Below are 22,549 nucleotides of genomic sequence, written 5' to 3'. Positions count from 1 at the left end.
ACACACAACTCAACATGTCAGTTAATAAATAAGTTAAAAACAACAATTGACACCAATATGCCACACACAGTCATAAATAGAACAGTCTGCAATAGCCATCAAGCATTTAACAGACGGATAGAGGTGGGAAGGAAGGTGGAAGTGGCCCTCTTTGTTCTCAGAGGGAGAGACCTGTACCTGCGCCCTGAAGGTAACAGGGTGTAGTGAGAGTGCAGGGTGTGCGAGGGGTCAGTGGAGATCTGGGTGCCTTTTCTCAAGACTCTGGTGTTATAGATGGTACTGAGTGACTGCTGCTCCTGACCTATGATTTTACTACTGATTTTAACAATCTTATTGAGCATGTTGTGATGAGTGAGAGTGAGTAAACCAAACCAGGCAGTGGTGTTGAATGTGAGAATGGATTCAATGAAACATTTATAGAAGGCAGTGAGAATGGACTGGTGAACCCGAAGCTTTGCGGAGCAGTTACTTTTGTTAGATTAAGATTACTTTAGTTAGATTAGTTACTTTTGTTCGATTACAGTTACTATAGTCAGATTAGTTAGTTTTTGGAGTACAGTTACTTTTATTTGATTCAGGTGACTTTAGTTAGATTAGTTACTTTGTTAGATTACAGTTACTTTTATTATTTACCTGAGGCTGATATACCTGCCACAGGTGATGCTGTCAGCATGTCTGAGGAGAAGCATCGCACTCTGTCCACCTCTGGTGAGTCTCTGTATCACATCCTGGGCCTGCAGAAAGGCTGCAGCCACGATGACATCAAGAAGGCCTACAGGTAAGCTGAGGCCTTGTCTCTGGGGCCATGTTGCTATAACTACCAATGTCTGACAGTGACTTCAGATGGAGGAGGTGGTAGAAACATAGACATCATGTATAGAGATGGCTCATTGTGAGCTGGAGAGTGAATCAGCATTGTCGCCATGTTGGAAGGGTCGCCACCATATTATATGGGTCGCCGCCATGTTGGATGGGTCTCTGCTTTTGAGTCTTGCTGCAGATCAGCGTAGATTCCCCACAGAACTCTTTTCTGTGGAACAACACGTATATATTACACACAAACAAAACACTTTTCTACATAGCTAGTTTATAAATAATGTTAACACAGTGAATAATCTACTGAATGATAAATTTTACTCCTATGAGGTGTTTATGGATAAATATGACATTGATGTTTCACAAAGAGAGTTTTACATGCTAGCATAATTACCTCCGCCAAGGAGGTCATGTTTTTACCGACTTTTTCAGGACTTGTAGGAAACGTGAAAAGGAAGAACTGGTTAATTTTGGTGGGGATCCGGATCACCGTTTGGATCCAGGAACTTTTTAAAGGCCTTGGTGGAGGTTTGCGCTCTCTGAGTGTTTCTCTGGGTAACTTCTGAATTGTACAGTTTTGATACAATACTTTATTTTCAGACTTTGCACAACTGTATCTCTATATTGATAAATTCATTCATTATCCTAACCGTGTAATCCGATGAAGGGTCGCGGGAAAGCTGGAGCCTAGCAGTCCTTGGCAAAAAGCAGGGTACACCTTGGACAGCTCGCCAACGCAGGGCCACACAGAGACAAACAACCACTCACTCCTAGGAGGCAATTTTAAACCTAACATCATGTCTTTGGATGGTGGGAAGAAGTCGCAGAACCTGGAGAGGACATGCAAACTCCACACAGAACGGCCGTTGCCCAAACCTCGCCCCAGCAACTATTATTTTGTTCAGCAAACAGTTGCAATAACCGGCGAAACATTGAAAGCAGATCATGTGGAATTACATTTCAGAAGTTGAATAATTATTTATTTGACCAGATAAAAATAGATAAATCCAAATGCATAAATACACAATCCAACATGTTAGTATCAAATTCATTTATACATTTATTTATATTGCAGCTACCTCATGTCTTAGTTAAATAGCATTATAAAAATATTTTAGCACGTAGTTTTTAATGTTTTACAGTGATCTGTTAATGCATTGGAGGCGCATGGGAGACCCATTCAAGATGGCAGCGTGATTAACTTGTATTGGCAGCGTGACAGTATGTGGCGTCTATGTATATATGATGTACGTGATCCTTAATGAGCATGCTCAGACCAGCCTGCCGCAGGCAATGCCTTGTTCCGGAACTTTCCATGAAACTAGACTGTGTCTCTGCTATCAGGAAGCTGGCATTGCGCTACCACCCCGATAAAAACCCGGACAACCCGGATGCAGCGGAGAAGTTCAAGGAGCTGAACAGCGCCCATACCGTCCTGTCGGACCTCGGCAAGAGGAACATCTACGACTCCTATGGATCTCTGGGACTCTACGTGGCCCAGCAGTTCGGAGAGGACAATGTCAACACCTACTTCATGCTGTCCACCTGGTGGGCCAAGGTGGGCGGGGTTTACTGTGGCTTTTTGTAGAGGCGGGGCTTACCGTGCCTACATATGGGTGTAGGCGGGGCTTACCGTGCCTACATATGGGTGTAGGCGGGGCTTACCGTGGCTGCATATGTGTGAAGGCGGGGCTTACCGTGCCTACATATGGGTGTAGGCGGGGCTTACCGTGGCTGCATATGTGTGAAGGCGGGGCTTACCGTGGCTGCACATGGGTAAAGGCGGGGCTTACCGTGGCTGCATATGGGTAAAAGCGGGGCTTACTCTGGTTCTACTAGTGGGGGGTTTACAGTGGCTGAGCATGGGTGAAGGTAGGCATTACCTCCAAAGACTGGTCGCTTGGCTCATTGGCTGGTAACTGGCTTTGTCCAGTGTTGCTGCCACGTGAAAGGGAGGCGGGCAGGGGTGTTGATGGAGCAGGAATAACAGTGTTGGCGACTTGTAACTCTTTTACTGAGGTCCCAAACCAATAACAGTTCAAAGCCCCTCAGCACTGAGCAGGTTTTACAGCCACTCTTCCTCTTCCTCTCACATCGGTAGGAGAAGAAAATAAAACATAAAACCGCCGTAATGTACAGCTACTCTCTTCCTCGCACTTTTTATTTCGGTGTCGCCGGGTTAATTGTCTGCCCACCCCCACGCTGTTACGGAAGGTGCTAACTCAAGCTTGCGACACAAGTATTACCAGGATTGTGTGTGTGTGTGTGAAGGTGGAGCTTACTGTGGCTCTTCCGGTTGGGGCGGGGCTTACTGTGGCTGTGTGTGTGAAGGCGGAGCTTACTGTGGCTCTTCCGGTTGGGGCGGGGCTTACTGTGGCTGTGTGTGTGAAGGCGGAGCTTACTGTGGCTCTTCCGGTGGGGGCCGGGCTTACTGTGGCTGTGTGTGTGAAGGCGGAGCTTACTGTGGTTCTAGCAATGGGGGCGGGGTTTAGGGCGTGTGAGGTGACAAGTTTCTTTTCCAGGGTCTCTTCCTGCTCTGCGGGATCCTGACTGGATGCTACTGTGGCTGCTGTCTCTGCTGCTGCTGTAACTGCTGCTGCGGAAAACTCCGGCCAACATCCAGCGAGGGGGCGGAGCCAGACTACGCCTCTCCTGACGACCTGGAGGAGGAGATACGCAACGATCTGGACAATGGTGAGGCGGCAACAACCGCGTGTTTCTGTTGGACAGACTAACCTAACGGACTCCTAACCAAACAACAAGGTTCTCTTTATCTTCAGACATGGACACGCCCATCGTCCATCAACCGCCCAACGCCAGCGAGAAGACACAGCTGATCGGGGATGGGCATCGCAGATATGGGGACACCTACACCTGAGGCGGGGACAGACAGGAAACGCATCAGTGGTCAGATGATGCGTTTCTACAGCGAACATCAACCGTTTGACGTCTGAAGACATCCTGGGACTCTGAGAGGACGAACGTCTCGTCTGAGTCTCTAAGGACTTCTGCAGATGTTAGACTACTCACATGTTTCCTACTTCTCACACTCATGCTTTGATTGGCTATTGGCTGCGAGGTAGGCAGAGCTGGTGGAAGATGAGCAGGAGATGTAAATAATGTTTGATTTGACTTCATTTCCTGTATGTGGACACCGGCGGCCACGTGACCTGAGTTAATAAAAGGTTGTGTGTGTCCAGCGTGTCCTCCATCCGTTACTTCCTGTTGCAGGTTTGACCAGCAGGGGGAGCTGCGCACCGTCCCTTTGACAAACCTCACCCCTCCCCTGACCTCCCTCTCATCTGTCCTGCTGACCTTTCACATATAAGGGCGTGTTGGCATGGCAACGGCTGACGTCCCTCACGTCTAAAAACAGACCGAGCTGCCTGAGACCAGAACGTCTGCTGCTTCACTTCCATTACTTCTTCTATCTGTCCTCTTCCTCGCTCGTCCATCCTCTTCCTCGCTGGACAACAGTCATCATGGAGACTTTGGAGAAGCAGCTGGTGTGTCCCATCTGTCTGGAGATGTTCACCAAGCCGGTGGTCATCCTGCCGTGTCAACACAACCTCTGCCGCAAGTGTGCCAACGACGTGTTCCTGGTGACGCACACACACACACACACACACACACACACACACACACACACACACACACACGCCTCACCTGTGTTTTCTTACAGCTATAAGGACAAAAACGCGACCTGCCTCACACGTCCTTTTGGTGGTGTGTTCAGGGAAAATCCGACATGTCAGAGCTTTCAGGTTTCAGTGGGTTTTACATGCACCGCGATCACATGACCGCTGGTGATGTCATCGCGATCACATGACCGCTGGTGATGTCATCGCGATGACATGACCGCTGGTGATGTCATCGCGATGACATGACCGCTGGTGATGTCATCGCGATCACATGACCGCTGGTGATGTCGGCGTGTCATGAGGAAGTGGAAATTTATCTTTCTGACTTCACAAAGATTTAAACTGAAATGACAAATTTTTCTAAGAGAAAAACATTTTATTTTCGGAGAATAAAGAGAAAAACGATGCGAAAGGACAAGAACCTCCTGAAGGGTTAAAGGTCAGCAGACTGACTGTGTCCTGACAGTAATGTGAAGCTCTGTCCCTGCAGGCATCCAATCCCTACCTGTCCACACGAAGCGGCGCCACGGCGACGTCGGGCGGACGGTTCCGCTGCCCGTCCTGCCGACATGAGGTGGTCCTGGACCGTCACGGAGTCTACGGTCTGCAGAGGAACCTGCTGGTGGAGAACATCATTGATATGTACAAACAGGGAAGCAACAGGTAGAGGAGAAAACCTGGACACACACCTGGACAGTTCAGGCCGATGCACTGCAGGAGGTGTACAGGCTCTTTTTATGGTCACGTTTAGCTGGATGAATTTTACAAACATTGTTATAAATATTTTAAATGAATTTTAGCTGCTTTTGCAGAACAAAACAGGAAATCCCTGTGAGAGCTCGGTTCAGGTCCCGCAGTCATTCCACATGGAGACATGATGACATTCCCAGACTGACCGATGGGTCCACAGTGTAGAGAAGTGTAGTGTCAGCCTGGTAAACGTTTTATCGTAAAACGCATCACATCTTACAGTGATTCTTTAATGAACAAACATGTCACGTTATCGCCCAAGTCAGACCCGTTCTGACAGGAACCTCATGAAAGTCCCTCCAGGATTATTTATGTCAATTGTGAACAAACAGACCTTCTTGGAGGAAACAAACCCATGAAAAGCAGCACAACTTTTAATGGATACAGCTGTGAACTAGCAGGGCTTACCAGTAGTTACCAGTGGTAACCACCCAGCCTCCTTCGTTGGCGGATGTTTATGTGTTTATTTTTAGTTGTGTTTCAGCAGCAGGATTATTTCAGGCCTGCAGCTGATAAACAGGGCTCAGCACGGGGGCAGGGAAACAATCTACTGATTCACAAGATGAGATTTATATATATCCATTTCATTCAGAACTTTTCAGAAGTTTTCCATTTTAAAACATCAAGATGAACAGAAAACTGTTTAATCAAAGCAGATGTCCAGGAGATGAAGTTGGACATCAGGTAACAACAGGTTAGATTCTCAGCAAGTCACACATGTCTTAGAAGGTCTTATTTATGAAGACCCCAGCAGATCAACCTGTCTGTGTGTCTGTTCATTAGTAAGCCGGTCCCTGAAGTAAAGCGGGAGCAGCCGTTGTGTGAAGACCACCAGGACGAGAAAATAAACATTTACTGCATCACCTGTTGCACTCCCACCTGTTCACTGTGCAAGGTGTTTGGAGCCCACAAGGACTGCGAGGTGGCGCCGCTCAACGACATCTTCAACAAGCAGAAGGTCTGAAAAACTGTTGGCTTTTCAACTCCCAGTATGTCCCAGTTCAACTTCCAATTTCTCCAAGTTCAACGGACAGAATATTCCAATTTAAATTCCAGGTCAACTTTTAGTTTTTCCCAGTTCAACCGCCCAGTTTGTCCCAGTTCAACTTACAGTATATTCCAATTTAAATTCCAGGTCAACTTTTAGTTTTTCCCAGTTCAACTCCCAGTTTGTCCCAGTTCAACTTACAGTATATTCCAATTTAACTTCAACTTCAACTTCCATTTTTTTCCAGTTCAACTTCCAGTTATTCCTCGTTCAACTTACAGTATATTCCAATTTGAATTCCAGGTCAACTTCCAGTTTGTTCCAGTTCAACTTACAGTTTGTCCCAGTACAACTTAGAGTTTTTCACAGTTCAACTGAAAGTATATTCCAATTTAACTTTGAATTGAACTTCCAGTTTGTCTCAGTTCAACTTCCAGTTTGTTCCGGTTTAACTTACAGTATGTCCTAGTTACACTTCCAGTTTGTCCCAGCTACACTTCCATTATATTCCCATTTAACTTACAGTTCAACTTCCAGTATATTTCAATTTAACTTCCAGAATGTCCATTTGAACTCTCATAATGTCCCAGAAGAACTCCCAGCATGTCCCAGTTGAACTTCAAGCATGTCCCTACTGAACTCCCAGCATGCACCAGTTGAACTCCCAGCTGTCCCAGTTTAATTCCCATTATGTCCTTGTTGAATTCCCAGCATGTCCCAGTTGAACTCCCAGCATGTCCCAGTTGAACTCCCATCATGTCCCAGTTGAACTTCAAGCATGTCCCTACTGAACTCCCAGCATGCACCAGTTGAACTCCCAGCTGTCCCAGTTTAATTCCCATTATGTCCTTGTTGAATTCCCATCATGTCCCAGTTGAACTCCCAGCATGTCCCAGTTTAATTCCCATTATGTCCTTGTTGAATTCCCAGCATGTCCCAGTTGAACTCCCAGCTGTCCCAGTTGAACTCCAAGCATGTCCCAGTTGAACTCCCATCATGTCCCAGTTGAACTCCCAGCTGTCCCAGTTGAACTCCCAGCTGTCCCAGTTGAACTCCCAGCTGTCCCAGTTTAATTCCCATTATGTCCTTGTTGAATTCCCAGCATGTCCCAGTTGAACTCCCAGCATGTCCCAGTTGTACTCCCATCATGTCCCAGTTGAACTCCCAGCTGTCCCAGTTGAACTCCCAGCTGTCCCAGTTGAACTCCCAGCATGTCCCAGTTGAACTCCCATCATGTCCCAGTTGAACTCCAAGCATGTCCCAGTTGAACTCCCATCATGTCCCAGTTGAACTCCCAGCTGTCCCAGTTGAACTCCCAGCTGTCCCAATTTAATTCCCATTATGTCCTTGTTGAATTCCCAGCATGTCCCAGTTGAACTCCCAGCATGTCCCAGTTGTACTCCCATCATGTCCCAGTTGAACTCCCAGCTGTCCCAGTTGAACTCCCAGCTGTCCCAGTTGAACTCCAAGCATGTCCCAGTTGAACTCCCATCATGTCCCAGTTGAACTCCCAGCTGTCCCAGTTGAACTCCCAGCTGTCCCAGTTGAACTCCCATCATGTCCCAGTTGAACTTCAAGCATGTCCCTACTGAACTCCCAGCATGCACCAGTTGAACTCCCAGCTGTCCCAGTTTAATTCCCATTATGTCCTTGTTGAATTCCCATCATGTCCCAGTTGAACTCCCAGCATGTCCCAGTTTAATTCCCATTATGTCCTTGTTGAATTCCCAGCATGTCCCAGTTGAACTCCCAGCTGTCCCAGTTGAACTCCAAGCATGTCCCAGTTGAACTCCCATCATGTCCCAGTTGAACTCCCAGCTGTCCCAGTTGAACTCCCAGCTGTCCCAGTTGAACTCCCAGCTGTCCCAGTTTAATTCCCATTATGTCCTTGTTGAATTCCCAGCATGTCCCAGTTGAACTCCCAGCATGTCCCAGTTGTACTCCCATCATGTCCCAGTTGAACTCCCAGCTGTCCCAGTTGAACTCCCAGCTGTCCCAGTTGAACTCCCAGCATGTCCCAGTTGAACTCCCATCATGTCCCAGTTGAACTCCAAGCATGTCCCAGTTGAACTCCCATCATGTCCCAGTTGAACTCCCAGCTGTCCCAGTTGAACTCCCAGCTGTCCCAATTTAATTCCCATTATGTCCTTGTTGAATTCCCAGCATGTCCCAGTTGAACTCCCAGCATGTCCCAGTTGTACTCCCATCATGTCCCAGTTGAACTCCCAGCTGTCCCAGTTGAACTCCCAGCTGTCCCAGTTGAACTCCAAGCATGTCCCAGTTGAACTCCCATCATGTCCCAGTTGAACTCCCAGCTGTCCCAGTTGAACTCCCAGCTGTCCCAGTTGAACTCCAAGCATGTCCCAGTTGAACTCCCAGCATGTCCCAGAAGAACTCCCAGCATGTCCCAGTTGAACTCCCAGCATGTCCAAACTGAACTCCCAGCATGTCCCAGTTGAACTCCCAGCATGTCCAAACTGAACTCCCAGCTGTCCCAGTTGAACTCCCAGCATGTCCCAGAAGAACTCCCAGCATGTCCCAGAAGAACTCCCAGCATGTCCCAGTTGAACTCCCAGTGAAACTGCCAGCATGCTTCATGTGTAGGCGGAGCTGACGGACTGCGTCTCCATGCTGGTTGGGAACAACGAGAGGATCCAGGCGATCATGGGCCACCTGGAGGAAACCTGCAGAACAGTGGATGTGAGTTCTGATTCCACGCCTTAACGCTGCTTCCAGGTAGTTGTTACGAGGCTGCTGGCGTTGTAACGCTGCTTCCAGGTAGTTGTTACGAGGCTGATGGCGTTGTAACGCTGCTTCCAGGTAGTTGTTACGAGGCTGCTGGCGTTGTAACGCTGCTTCCAGGTAGTTGTTACGAGGCTGATGGCGTTGTAACGCTGCTTCCAGGTAGTTGTTACGAGGCTGATGGCGTTGTAACGCTGCTTCCAGGTAGTTGTTACGAGGCTGCTGGCGTTGTAACGCTGCTTCCAGGTAGTTGTTACGAGGCTGCTGGCGTTGTAACGCTGCTTCCAGGTGGTTGTTACGAGGCTGCTGGCGTTGTAACGCTGCTTCCAGGTAGTTGTTACGAGGCTGCTGGCGTTGTAACGCTGCTTCCAGGTAGTTGTTACGAGGCTGCTGGCGTTGTAACGCTGCTTCCAGGTAGTTGTTACGAGGCTGCTGGCGTTGTAACGCTGCTTCCAGGTAGTTGTTACGAGGCTGCTGGCGTTGTAACGCTGCTTCCAGGTAGTTGTTACGAGGCTGATGGCGTTGTAACGCTGCTTCCAGGTAGTTGTTACGAGGCTGCTGGCGTTGTAACGCTGCTTCCAGGTAGTTGTTACGAGGCTGCTGGCGTTGTAACGCTGCTTCCAGGTAGTTGTTACGAGGCTGCTGGCGTTGTAACGCTGCTTCCAGGTAGTTGTTACGAGGCTGCTGGCGTTGTAACGCTGCTTCCAGGTAGTTGTTACGAGGTTGCTGGCGTTGTAACGCTGCTTCCAGGTAGTTGTTACGAGGCTGCTGGCGTTGTAACGCTGCTTCCAGGTAGTTGTTACGAGGCTGCTGGCGTTGTAACGCTGCTTCCACGTAGTTGTTACGAGGCTGCTGGCGTTGTAACGCTGCTTCCAGGTAGTTGTTACGAGGCTGCTGGCGTTGTAACGCTGCTTCCAGGTAGTTGTTACGAGGCTGATGGCGTTGTAACGCTGCTTCCAGGTAGTTGTTACGAGGCTGCTGGCGTTGTAACGCTGCTTCCAGGTAGTTGTTACGAGGCTGCTGGCGTTGTAACGCTGCTTCCAGGTAGTTGTTACGAGGCTGCTGGCGTTGTAACGCTGCTTCCAGGTAGTTGTTACGAGGCTGCTGGCGTTGTAACGCTGCTTCCAGGTAGTTGTTACGAGGCTGATGGCGTTGTAACGCTGCTTCCAGGTAGTTGTTACGAGGCTGCTGGCGTTGTAACGCTGCTTCCAGGTAGTTGTTACGAGGCTGCTGGCGTTGTAACGCTGCTTCCAGGTAGTTGTTACGAGGCTGCTGGCGTTGTAACGCTGCTTCCAGGTAGTTGTTACGAGGCTGCTGGCGTTGTAACGCTGCTCAACTATCCACCAGAGTGGCTCTGAGCAGGCTGGAGGTGGATACAGAGGATGTTGTAGGAGACAGACAAGCTCAAAGTGGAAGCAAAGCAGGTCTCAGGACCTTCCGTCAGCCCTTTAGGACGTCTTCTGCCAGCCGAATGTCCTACAGCCTGTTAGGGCCTCTTGGCCCTGGCACCGATTCCCTCTCACAGCTGTGTGTCTCTGCAGGAAAATGGCCGCCGGCAGAAGTCAAAGGTGTGTGAAGTGTTTGATCACCTTTTCGCGCTGCTGGAGGAGAAAAAAGGTGATATGATGCTCAGGGTCAATGCTGAGCAGGACGAGAAGCTCCACTACATCCGCAGTCTAAGCAAAAAGTACAGTGAGCACCTGGACGACACATCCAAGCTGCTGGAGACCGCCATTCAGACCATGGACGAATCTGAGATGGTTGTCTTCCTTCAGGTGACCAAACATGTATCGCCTTTAAAATGCAGCCAAATATGAAACTGAAATAGTAGGCAGCCATAGCATAATGGATGCTAGCGTGGTGGCTAATATTATTTTTCACTCATTACTTACAAACACCCCACTGTCCTCATAGACCAGGGATCTCCAAATCCTGTCCTCGGGGTCCATGTCATGCAGGTATTGCATGTGTTCCTGCAGCAACACTCCTAATTCAGATGAATGGGCAATTAATAGACTTGTGCAGGACTTCACAAAAAGCTATGAAGAGCAGTTTCGATTGAACAAGGTGTGTTGCAGTAGGGAAAGATTTAGTACCTGCAGAACAATGGCTCTTGTGGACCGGATTCATTGATCCCTGTCCATAGACGTATAGCTGTTTAGACTCATCACCTCCATGTGACCCAGTTTGTGTAGAACGCCGTGGAGTGGTCAACAAGACTGAAACAGTTTAAGGTGCAGTCTGTCTGTAATGTTAGCGGAGCATGGTGTTGGAAAAGAACCAGCATGTTACACATTGTATTAGCTTGGTCTTAGCATTATTAGTAAGTTATTAGCATAGTTAACATTAAAAGACTTATCAAAAAGATAAGTCTTCAGCCTAGTCTTAAAGGTGGGGAGGGTGTCTGCTTCCCTAACACTAACTGGGAGCTTATTCCATAAGAGAGGGGCCTGATAACCAAAGGCTCTGCCTCCTGCTCGGCTCTTTGAGACTCTAGGAACCACAAGTAAGCCTGCAGTCTGCGAACGAAGTACTCTGCTTGGTATATAAGGAACAATGAGGTCTTTGATATATAGTGGTGCCTGGTTGTGGAGGGCTTTATATGTAAGGAGAAGGATTTTAAATTCTATTCTAGATTCAACAGGCAGCCAATGAAGAGAGGCTAAAACTGGAGAAATATGATCTCTCATGCTGGTTCTGGTCAGGACTCTGGCTGCAGAATTCTGGATCAGCTGAAGGCTTTTCAGGGCATATTTAGGACAGCCCAGTAATAGAGAGTTACAGTAATCTAGTCTCGAAGTAACAAAAGCGTGAACCAGTTTTTCTGCATCACTCTGAGACAGAATGTCCCTAATTTTGGCTATATTACGTAAATGAAACAAGGCTGTTTTAGTAACCTGCTTAATATGTGGACCAAAGGACAGGTCAGGGTCAAATATTACTCCAAGGTTTCTCACTGTAGCACTGGAAGCTAAAGTAATGCCATCCAGGTTCATTACAAAACCGGAAAATTTAGCTCTGAGTTTTTCAGATCCAACGAGAATTATGAGTATTATTATTAGTCATTAGTAAGTTGTTACCGTGGTATTAACATGGTGTTAGTTTTTAGTTTGATGTTAGCATGATGTTAGTAAGTTGTTACAGTGGTATTAACATGGTGTTAGTTTTTGGTTTGGTGTTAGCATGGTGTTAGTAAGTTGTTACAGTGGTATTAACATGGTGTTAGTTTTTAGTTTGGTGTTAGCATGGCATGTTGATCATATGTAGAAAAAACACATTGAGACAAAGATCAGTGCATGGTCATTGCTTAAGTCAAGTCAAATTTCAACTGTTTCAATAAAAGACAACTTACGAGTCCTTTGACATCTAAAAATGGTGTTGATGATGGTTGTTCTCTTTGGGTCATGCACCATGTCCTGGCGATGTTGAAAGGTCATCTTCATCTTCTCAAACACACTTCCTTCATCATTGCAGTGAAGGAGAAATTATATTGCCTCCTTGCAGGCATCTCCATGAAGCTGATGGTCTTCTGTACTTTGGTCCTTGTTCTTGTGCCACCGTAGCTGCCTTCACCGGCCACCGTAGCTACCTTCACCGGCCACCGTAGCTGCCTTCACCGGCCACCGTAGCTGCCTTCACCGGCCTCCGTAGCTACCTTCACCGGCCACCGTAGCTGCCTTCAACGGCCACCGTAGCTACTTTCACCGGCCACCGTAGCTGCCTTCACCGGCCTCCGTAGCTACCTTCACCGGCCACCGTAGCTACCTTCACCGGCCTCCGTAGCTACCTTCACCGGCCACCGTAGCTGCCTTCACCGGCCACCGTAGCTGCCTTCACCGGCCACCGTAGCTGCCTTCACCGGCCACCGTAGCTGCCTTCACCGGCCACCGTAGCTGCCTTCACCGGCCTCCGTAGCTGCCTTCACCGGCCTCCGTAGCTGCCTTCAACGGCCACCGTAGCTGCCTTCACCGGCCACCGTAGCTGCCTTCACCGGCCACCGTAGCTGCCTTCACCGGCCACCGTAGCTGCCTTCACCGGCCACCGTAGCTGCCTTCACCGGCCTCCGTAGCTGCCTTCAACGGCCACCGTAGCTGCCTTCACCGGCCTCCGTAGCTACCTTCACCGGCCACCGTAGCTGCCTTCACCGGCCTCCGTAGCTGCCTTCACCGGCCTCCGTAGCTACCTTCACCGGCCACCGTAGCTGCCTTCACCGGCCTCCGTAGCTGCCTTCACCGGCCTCCGTAGCTACTTTCACCGGCCACCGTAGCTGCCTTCACCGGCCACCGTAGCTGCCTTCACCGGCCTCCGTAGCTGCCTTCACCGGCCTCCGTAGCTACCTTCACCGGCCACCGTAGCTGCCTTCACCGGCCTCCGTAGCTGCCTTCACCGGCCTCCGTAGCTGCCTTCACCGGCCTCCGTAGCTACTTTCACCGGCCACCGTAGCTGCCTTCACCGGCCACCGTAGCTGCCTTCACCGGCCACCGTAGCTGCCTTCACCGGCCTCCGTAGCTACCTTCACCGGCCACCGTAGCTGCCTTCACCGGCCACCGTAGCTGCCTTCACCGGTCTCCGTAGCTACCTTCACCGGCCACCGTAGCTGCCTTCACCAGTCAATTGTTTGACTTGTACTCCTCAAGAACTTCTTCACCTCCAGGCTTTACTTTCAGGCCATTTGCTACCATCTATTAACATACAAAAGACAAATAAAGTCAGTTTATAATTCAGTAAATAGGAGTATCATTTAAATAATGGTATACTAAAACGTCTCCACGCACAGCAAATCTATCTATGAATTCTTTTAACAAGTCAAATTCATCATGATCTCAGGTTTTTAAGGAGTAGCTGCGTATGGACAAATATTTCAATCCAATTGAGATTGTTCTGATTCTGAAATCATTCTGACATCTATGAATCATTCTAAAAGTCCAGCTAATGTGTTTACATTGCCAGTAAGTAATGTGATACTGGTGAGTCTAAGAAGTGTGATCCTGGCGTGGCCACAGTGTGCATATCTGTTGTCGCTCACAGTGGTCAGTGAAGTTTGTGTGTATGCTCAGACAGATGAAAAATTAGAAGGAACGTTAGCGATAACCTAAATTTGCTTTAAATGTTTCTGATTACACGGATAGTGAAATTGCTAAATAACATGTGAAGTACCTCTTTTGCAGCCTCTGACTCAGAAACATCTGTGGTAGATCCAGTTATGAACTCAGACATTGATCCATTTCCAGTGGAAATGCTTAACTCTTTTTGGAAATCAGTGTCACTTGATGAGGGGATCCGACTTGGTGGCCTCAGGATTGGGTCCCTGCTTTTTGCAGATGACGTGGTCCTGTTGGCTTCATCTGGTCGTGATCTCCAGCTCTCACTTGAGCGATTCGCGGCCGAGTGTGAAGCGGCTGGGATGAGAATCAGCACCTCCAAATCTGAGACCATGGTCCTCAGCCGGAATAGGGTGGATTGTCCTCTCCGGGTCGGGAGTCAGGTCCTGCCTCAAGTGGAGGAGTTTAAATATCTCGGGGTCTTGTTCACGAGTGAGGGAAGGATGGAGCGTGAGATCGACAGACGGATCGGTGCGGCGTCTGCAGTAATGCGGACTCTGCGCCGGTCTGTCGTGGTGAAGAAGGAGCTGAGCCAGAAGGCGAAGCTCTCGATTTACCAGTCGATCTACGTTCCTACCCTCACCTATGGTCATGAGCTGTGGGTCGTGACCGAAAGAAGGAGATCTCGTATACAGGCGGCTGAAATGGGTTTCCTCCGCAGGGTGGCCGGGCTCTCCCTTAGAGATAGGGTGAGGAGCTCAGTCATCCGGGAGGAGATCAGAGTAGAGCCGCTGCTCCTCCGCATCGAGAGGAACCAGTTGAGGTGGCTCGGGCATCTGGTCAGGATGCCTCCTGGACCTCCCTGGTGAGGTGTTCCAGGCACGTCCCTCTGGGAGGAGACCCCGGGGAAGACCCAGGACACGCTGGAGGGATTATATCTCTCGGCTGGCCTGGGAACGCCTCGGGATCCCCCCGCAGAGTTGGCAAATGTGGCTGGGGAGAGGGAAGTCTTGGCTTCCCTGCTTAGGCTGCTGCCCCCGCGACCCGACCCCGGATAAGCAGCAGAAGATGGATGGATGGATGGATGGAGTGTCACTTGATGACAGAGATATGGTATCAGTGAGGGAAGATGGTGTTGAATGATCTAAATGAGAAAAAAAACTTAAAAAAACCATTGATGTAAGGCTATTAAAGAGTGTAGGGATCATTTCTAAAACACTATTGACTTAACACTGAGAATTGTAGAGCTTAACGATTAATTGCATTTGTGATTAAATTGCTGTTTTACGTAATGCAATTTTGTAATCATGCCGTCGTGTGACTTTCCCATATCATCAGTTCGAGTGATGCAACCAGCACAACTTGCCGTGTTGAACACACATATGAGGCTTACGAGCATGACGTACTACCTGTGGAGCATTTCTGTTAAGCAGAGCCCACCAACAAAAACAAACTTGGAAAAAACAGAGAAAAAATATGTGTTTCAGTTTGTAGAATAAATGAAAACACAAGCACAGATAAACACAGAAAACACGCGGAGCTGAAAGTCTGGACCGTCATGAACACGAGTGCTGAACTAAGTGTAGCTACTGAACTATTTTGGTAACAGAATACTGGCTGATCTTGAGCACCGCCTGCGTCGTCAGATTGCTATACCTGATATGACGTCACACAACTGTTGAGCCACTGGTGTTTAACAGCAGTAATTAGCTGATTGACAGTGATGTCATGCGCTGTCTGATTTCACTCATCATTAAAAGCTTGCAGGCTGAGACTGTGTAAAATCTGAGTTTGAGCATAACTTTGTGAGAGAAAGCAAATACAGAGCAAAAGCTTCTGTGTGAAAGGGATGAATCGATGGGGCAGCAACATGTAGGTTATCTGATTTTGAAAGCGTTTTATAGTCTGTTATTGTTAGCCTGCTGCTATCATTTTTCTGAATAAAAATATTAATTATAACTCAAAACCCACATTTTTAACCACTGAATCAATTAATAATAATCTGCCATTCATTCTGAATCATTGTCTATGATCATAGTGTTTAATGTATGCAATTTATTCTCGTTTGCTTTAATCTTTATGAAGTGTCCTTGTGGGCTTTGAGAGGGACTTTTAAAAATATAATGTTGATGATTATGATTATGATTATTATTTGTTATTATTATTATTATTAGTAGTAGTAGTAGTAGTAGTAGTAATGTGTATTGCCTTCTGGGAGGATTCACTGGTTTAATTATACAGTTTGTTACACTTAACCGATTGCCTCCATGTATTTCATGGAGAAAAACTGCAAAGAAGGAATGTGAAAAGTATATCTCATTTTCAATCGCAATATTGGTGAAAAAAAATCCCCACCACATTTTTACCGCAAAGCGTTTAGCCATGGTGAATTGCAATACAATTCAGTAAAAGGTATAAAGGAACTGCATTAACAGAACTTACCTCCTCAGAAGCTGTCTCTCACAGTCTGTCAGTTCGGACTGGCTTCTATCAGTTCGAGTAGAACATCTTCCTCCACTGCTGTGTCAGATTCATTGAAAATCTGAAGTTCAGCTGCATCAGGAAGCCCAAACTTATTTTTGACTAAAAGAGGATCATAGCATGAAATCAGTTAAAGATAACTGTTTAAAACAGTGAAGACCAAGATTCTCATCTATGACTCTTTGTATTGTGATATTCTATTTTGGCCATTACCAACATCACAGTACCCAAAATAAAATACTTTTACAAGTTAAACATATCTGACAGACAGTTTCAGTACTTGTCTCTCAATGCAATGACAGATAAACTGGTCTCCATTTAAAGCACAGTTCCCAAAGTCAAAACACTTAACTTTAGAGCCAACAACTATGAGGCATTTCAAAATCCAGCTACCACAGAGGAACAGCCGAAGGTAAAATAAAGATGTTAATTTCTAGTGCCTTTCGGTATTTGGGAAGTAATGATTGGTAACCAGTCTTACAACAAGGGCCACAGTACTTTTGTGTGACTAAAGCTAATGATGCTAATACCAAAAGCTTTAGTAAAAATAATTTATTATGGCATCTATACACCATAAGCCATTTTTTTTTCTTATTTCTTTTGAAAGCTACATATTTTGTTACACAAGATGGTTGCTCACCTTCACTGATGAAGTCCCAATAGGTGAAACCTGTCTGTAACCTGATGTACTTCTTCGCACTCTGGTATTTAACCTTCAGCAACATGACGACACCTAGGAACTGCAAAGTGGAAAATAATAGCTGTTACACTTCACAGCAGCAAGATGTTCACAAATGACAATAAAAGCCAAGCAAACAACAATACTTAGCATTTCTTCTTAAAGTTAAGGTTATATTTCTACACCAGTACTACTTCTATCCAGAGAAAAAGCTGTGTCTACAAAACTTAACAAGCTTACTTACTTATACTGTATGTTTATTGTTTAGTTTAAAATAATCATCCACCACTTTACAGTAACAGTCCTGTGCCTGCTGAGGGAGGGAAAATGAAATAACCCCAATTTAAAATTTCTATCTTCACACTATTTGGAGCTGAAGCCGACCTGATGTCTTTTCAATTCCCCTTTGCTCATTTCTAATGTCTGTCTTCTAAAACGCCATTGGCAAGCACTGTCCAGAAAAAAATCTATCCAGAAATTAATAACTATCTTAATCTGTCGTGAAAAAACACGGTAATAAATTACCTGACATATCGTTACCCTTCCCGTCCTAACGAAGCCCAGAAGTTAATCAGTTGAAAATAGTGTTGATGTTGGTAACGCGTTTAACAATGGGTGATAGACAAACATTACATGCAAACATACACGCAAACAACTCCTTACAATTGCTTAAAACAAACCAATGTAGACTTGCTAGGAGCATACCAAGCTAGTTAGCTTGACCGTGTAGGTACCGAGTTTAGTAATCTATGTCCTACGTGAGTTACATCCAATTTATTGTTGTCATATAACTATTGAGAGCCAGTAGAAGTTAATATGTAAACTTCTTACCGTTTTATAGCGTATTCCCAAGCTCGACTTCTCACGTCGCCATGAGCGTTGCAGAGAAAAACCGCCTTGAGAGACCGGATGTAGAACAAACACCGACACCATGTAAGCAGGCAACTCTGTCACGTTGCACCGCCCCTGGAGCTGTTCCAACACGGCAGGTGCTGAGATCAACACCAAAATCAACATTTACTAACTCAATATATTTTTCACCGGAAAATGTAACACTTTTTAACACTATCAATTTTGCTGTGTAAACACTAAGATGAAGATACCAACATGCGTGGTAAGCACACCTCTTGCACATCTGGCAGTGAAGCTTGGACACTCTACATTCATCAAGAGTGAAGACTGAACGCTTTCCACATGCGTAACCTCAGACGACTCCTCTGCATCACCTGGCAGGATCATGTCTCCAACGCAAGTGTCTTGGCCCAGGCAGGCATGTTTGCCACAGAGGCACCTCTAATGACTCAGACCTGTATGCAGCATGGACGATAGCCGCATTCCAAAGGATATCCTCTATGGCGAGCTCGCAACAGACATGCGCCCAACACAACGACCTGTCCTGCGCTACAAGGATATCTGCAAGAGCAATCTGAAGTCATGCATCATCAACCCAGCAGATCTCAAGACAGCACCCTCTGACTGTTCTGGCTAGCATGCAAATGTCAAAACTGATGTCAAGTAGGCTGAGGAGAAAAGAGAGATCCAGCGTGAGTAAAGGAAGAGCTGGAAAGAGCAGAGAACCCAGTCTGCCACAGGCTTCCCCCATGATCCCTACATGTAATTACATTTGCAGCACGTGTGGTAGGAGCTGCAGCTCCCGCATTGGCTTAGTTAGCCACAGCTAAGTGATTATACATACATTCCATCCATCCATCCATCCATCCATCCATCCATCCATCCATCTTCTGCTGCTTATCCGGGGTCGGGTCGCGGGGGCAGCAGCCTAAGCAGGGAAGCCCAGACTTCCCTCTCCCCAGACACATTTGCCAACTCTGCGGGGGGATCCCGAGGCGTTCCCAGGCCAGCCGAGAGATGTAATCCCTCCAGCGTGTCCTGGGTCTTCCCCGGGGTCTCCTCCCAGAGGGACGTGCCTGGAACACCTCACCAGGGAGGTCCAGGAGGCATCCTGACCAGATGCCCGAGCCACCTCAACTGGTTCCTCTCGATGCGGAGGAGCAGCGGCTCTACTCTGATCTTTTTTTTTTTTTTTTTTTTTTTTTTTTTTTTTTTTCTTCAAGATCAGAGGCTCTACTCTGATCTTGGTAGAGTCATAAGTTCTCACGGCTTCTCCTATCACTATTATGCTGATGACACTCAGCTTTTCCTCTCCTTTCCTCCGGATGACACAACCGTCTCAATGAGAATATCAGCTTGTCTTGCTGATATCTCATCATGGATGAAGGATCGCCATCTTCAGCTCAATCTGTCCAAGACAGAGCTCATTGTCTGTCCAGCCAATCCTTCCTTACCTCTGCAGATACGTGTGAAGCTCCACTCTATCACACTTGTTCCTACATCTGCTGCCTGGAATCTGGGTGTCATGGTGGATGACCAGCTGACCTTTAAGGTCCATGTTGCCTCGGTTGCCCGTACCTGCCGATATGCTCTCTACAACATCAAGAGAATCAGACGTACCCGACAGAACACACGACTCAGCTTCTGGTTCAGGCTCTGGTCATCTCACGCATCGATTACTGCAGTTCCCTACTGGCAGGTCTGCCTGCATGCTGGTTAAACCTCTGCAGATGATCCAGAACCAGCAGCACGTCTGGTTTTCAACCAACCCAAACGGGTTCATGTCATATATACACATATATATATATATATATATATATATATATATATATATATATATATATATATATATATATATATATATATATATATATATGTATATATATATATATATTCATTCATTCATTTTCCAAACCGCTTATTCCAATTCAGGGTCGCGGGGAAGATGGAGCCTATCCCAGCCGGCTTTGGGCGACAGGCATATATATATATATATATATATATATATATATATATATATATATATATATATATATATATATATATACATATATATATGTATATATATATATACACAGCCATGTGCAGACTCCGTTGTCTCTAGAGACAGAGGATGCCATAAAGGGGTTACCATGGTTGAGTAAGTTGCCAGCATGGTATTAACATGGGATTTGTATGGTGTTAGTCTTTAGTATGGTGTTAGCATTGTGTTAGTATGTTGTTTGCATGGTCTAAGTATAGTGTTAGGGTTTTGGACTCAAATGAGCCTGAAGTGTTAGCATTTATTGCTCAGATTCATATTAATAAAGTCCCTTTTTAATTTTCTTTTCAGACTGTGAAACCTTTGCTGCAGAAGTGAGTTTTGTTCCTGTTTTTGTTCTTGTTTTCTTGTTTGTCCTCTTCCATTTTATTCTTCCTTACTTAATATTGTTTGTCAACTAGTTTGAATATGTTAATTGTACTTCAAACTGATTTTTTAAAAGTGTTTGTTCCTGTGAAGATGTTGCAGTTGTTGAATTTTCCATTTTGTTTAGTTCTAACCTCAAGTTGTGTGTTCATGCTCAGACTTGTACAGGGGACAGACACATCTCACTTGGATAAAGTCCAATCTGGGTATGATGACATGGAGCACTTCACAGTAAATTTTGAGTCCCAAAGAAGAGGGCTGACCAACATCAACTTCATTAAATGTAAACAGTTTTTCTAACCAATGACAGATCAGACTCACAGACTGTAAATGTTAAGTTCATGCTGCAGGAAAGCATGGCACATACACAACTTTTTCATCACTGACATGAGACAGATGTCACAGCTCTGTGTCTGGGAGGTGGGGTTGTTGATATGTAAACAACATTTCATCATAATTTTGTCTGTAAACACTCTACTGGCCAGATTTGGTTACCGTGTTACCTGATAACTGTTAGCATGTATACCGCCAGCTCTTAATGAGTTATCTTCCCATTGTTTGGCTGTTCATTGCTAATTGTTAGCCGTGTTCAGCACTTACTTTTAGCTAGCTGAGCTGCTGGTAATAAATAAACTTCATGCTAAAGTTTTAGGAGTGACATCATTTTATTGTTTTTTAGTTGATGAGGATGATGAGGAAGATGAGGACCAGGTGAGGCAAAGAGGGTTGACCCAGCAGTATGTTGCACCTTCATCAGCTGCAGGACCACTGGCCAATCACCAGCCTCCATTGTTATCTGACCTGTCAGCAACACTTCCCCAGGGACCATCAGAGACCCCGACCAATCCACAGGCAAGGAGCCACGGCCCGTTATCATCCAGCCCGGCCCAGCAGCCCCTGCCCCTCTCCACCAACAGCCCCACCTCTCAGGTATGAGAGCATGTTGAATTTGGTGCTAAAGGACATCAGAAATCTCAATATTGTTTGATGGTCACATGACCAAATTTTCCTTCTTCTTCAGTCAGATCAGCAGAACCAGTCCGAGGACAAAGACGGACCCAAACACGTCTTCTCCTTCAGCTGGCTGAACCAGAAATAAAAGCCAGAACCAGACTTAAACTTAGACTTGGACTCGGATCTGGGTCTTGGACTTTGAGTTCGATCTGGAACTGAACCTGGACGAGGATCTGGATCAGTCTCTCTTCTGCAGATTTTACAAAAAACCTGAAGTTTGTTTATGAAATTTTACAAATTAAATTTGGAGTAACATTTCCCAACAACTTGTGGACAACAAGTCGACAACTGGCGGACACCTGGTGGACACATATCAGACGTGTTTCTTCTTGTCAAAGTAAAAAAATCGGTTCTTTTGTTTATGTTTATTTCTCTGATTCAAATAAAATCCTGGAGGACAGATGTGAAGTTTGATGTTGTTTGTGGACACACAGGAAAATATCCCCTCACATCCTGGACCTGGTGTTACGTAATTAACATGTTGCAGGTGTTGAAGTGTCAGGTCTTTTTTGTTGGTTCCTCGGTGGACATGTAGTTGTTTGGACTTGCTAGGACTTTTCCTCTGGGATAATGGCTGGTCTCCTGGGTCTTTGGGCGTTCCTGGTCTGCCTCTGGTCTTTACAAAGACCAGGTCTATTTTACAGGATCATTGGTCTCCATTGATCCTGATATTTTACTAACTGATGGTCTGATGGTCTTGATGTTTGAGGTGGTCTCTGTTTGACTGAAATGTCACATCAGGCTGGTTCACAAAAAGGAAGCTGTCAGCTTTAGGAGCACCTTCGTCATCTTCATCATCATCATCATAATATTCTTCAACATCATCATTCAACACCTACTAGACCATCTCCTCCCTCGGGGCATTTCTTTTTTTATTGCAAATGTATGAAATACATATCAGAAAGATAAATGTATCAAGCTTCAACACGGTAATTAAATCACATTGAGCCTGAGAAAACTTCTATAGAAAACAAGGGTTAGGGGTTGGGGGGGGGGGGGGGGGGGGGTTATGGTTAGTAATCAAAATTACAGTTAGATGAGACATAAAAGCTTCAAACAGAGGACAAACAAAATAAAAACAGGATAAGACCTTTCAATCCCATCCGATTTCCATTAATGACAGATATTAAATGCGTA

The 22,549-nt window shown here is 46.3% G+C and overlaps 2 protein-coding genes across 2 annotated transcripts; both read left to right on the top strand.

The window, feature by feature from the left end:
• Positions 1–671: 671 nt before the first annotated feature.
• On the top strand, positions 672–3,694 carry LOC306757965 (dnaJ homolog subfamily C member 5B-like; the record flags this gene model as incomplete). Its single annotated transcript, XM_079243162.1, has 4 exons — positions 672–778; positions 2,161–2,374; positions 3,339–3,510; positions 3,597–3,694. The coding sequence occupies 4 exons, from the start codon at positions 672–674 to the stop codon at positions 3,692–3,694; spliced, it is 591 nt and encodes a 196-aa protein (XP_079099288.1).
• A 496-nt stretch (positions 3,695–4,190) lies between these two features.
• LOC306758313 (E3 ubiquitin-protein ligase TRIM63-like) lies at positions 4,191–21,812 on the top strand. The gene is made up of 9 exons (XM_079243609.1): positions 4,191–4,418; positions 4,948–5,120; positions 5,991–6,165; positions 8,800–8,895; positions 10,479–10,712; positions 20,324–20,346; positions 20,557–20,681; positions 21,078–21,328; positions 21,420–21,812. Exons 1-9 carry the CDS (start codon positions 4,299–4,301, stop codon positions 21,495–21,497), a joined length of 1,275 nt encoding a protein of 424 aa, XP_079099735.1. The 5' UTR covers positions 4,191–4,298; the 3' UTR covers positions 21,498–21,812.
• Positions 21,813–22,549: the final 737 nt, after the last annotated feature.

The sequence above is a fragment of the Telmatherina bonti genome (assembly GCF_933228915.1).
Source record: "Telmatherina bonti genome assembly, chromosome: 7".
Lineage (NCBI taxonomy): Eukaryota > Metazoa > Chordata > Actinopteri > Atheriniformes > Telmatherinidae > Telmatherina > Telmatherina bonti.
This window is presented reverse-complemented; position numbering and strand designations above follow the sequence as displayed.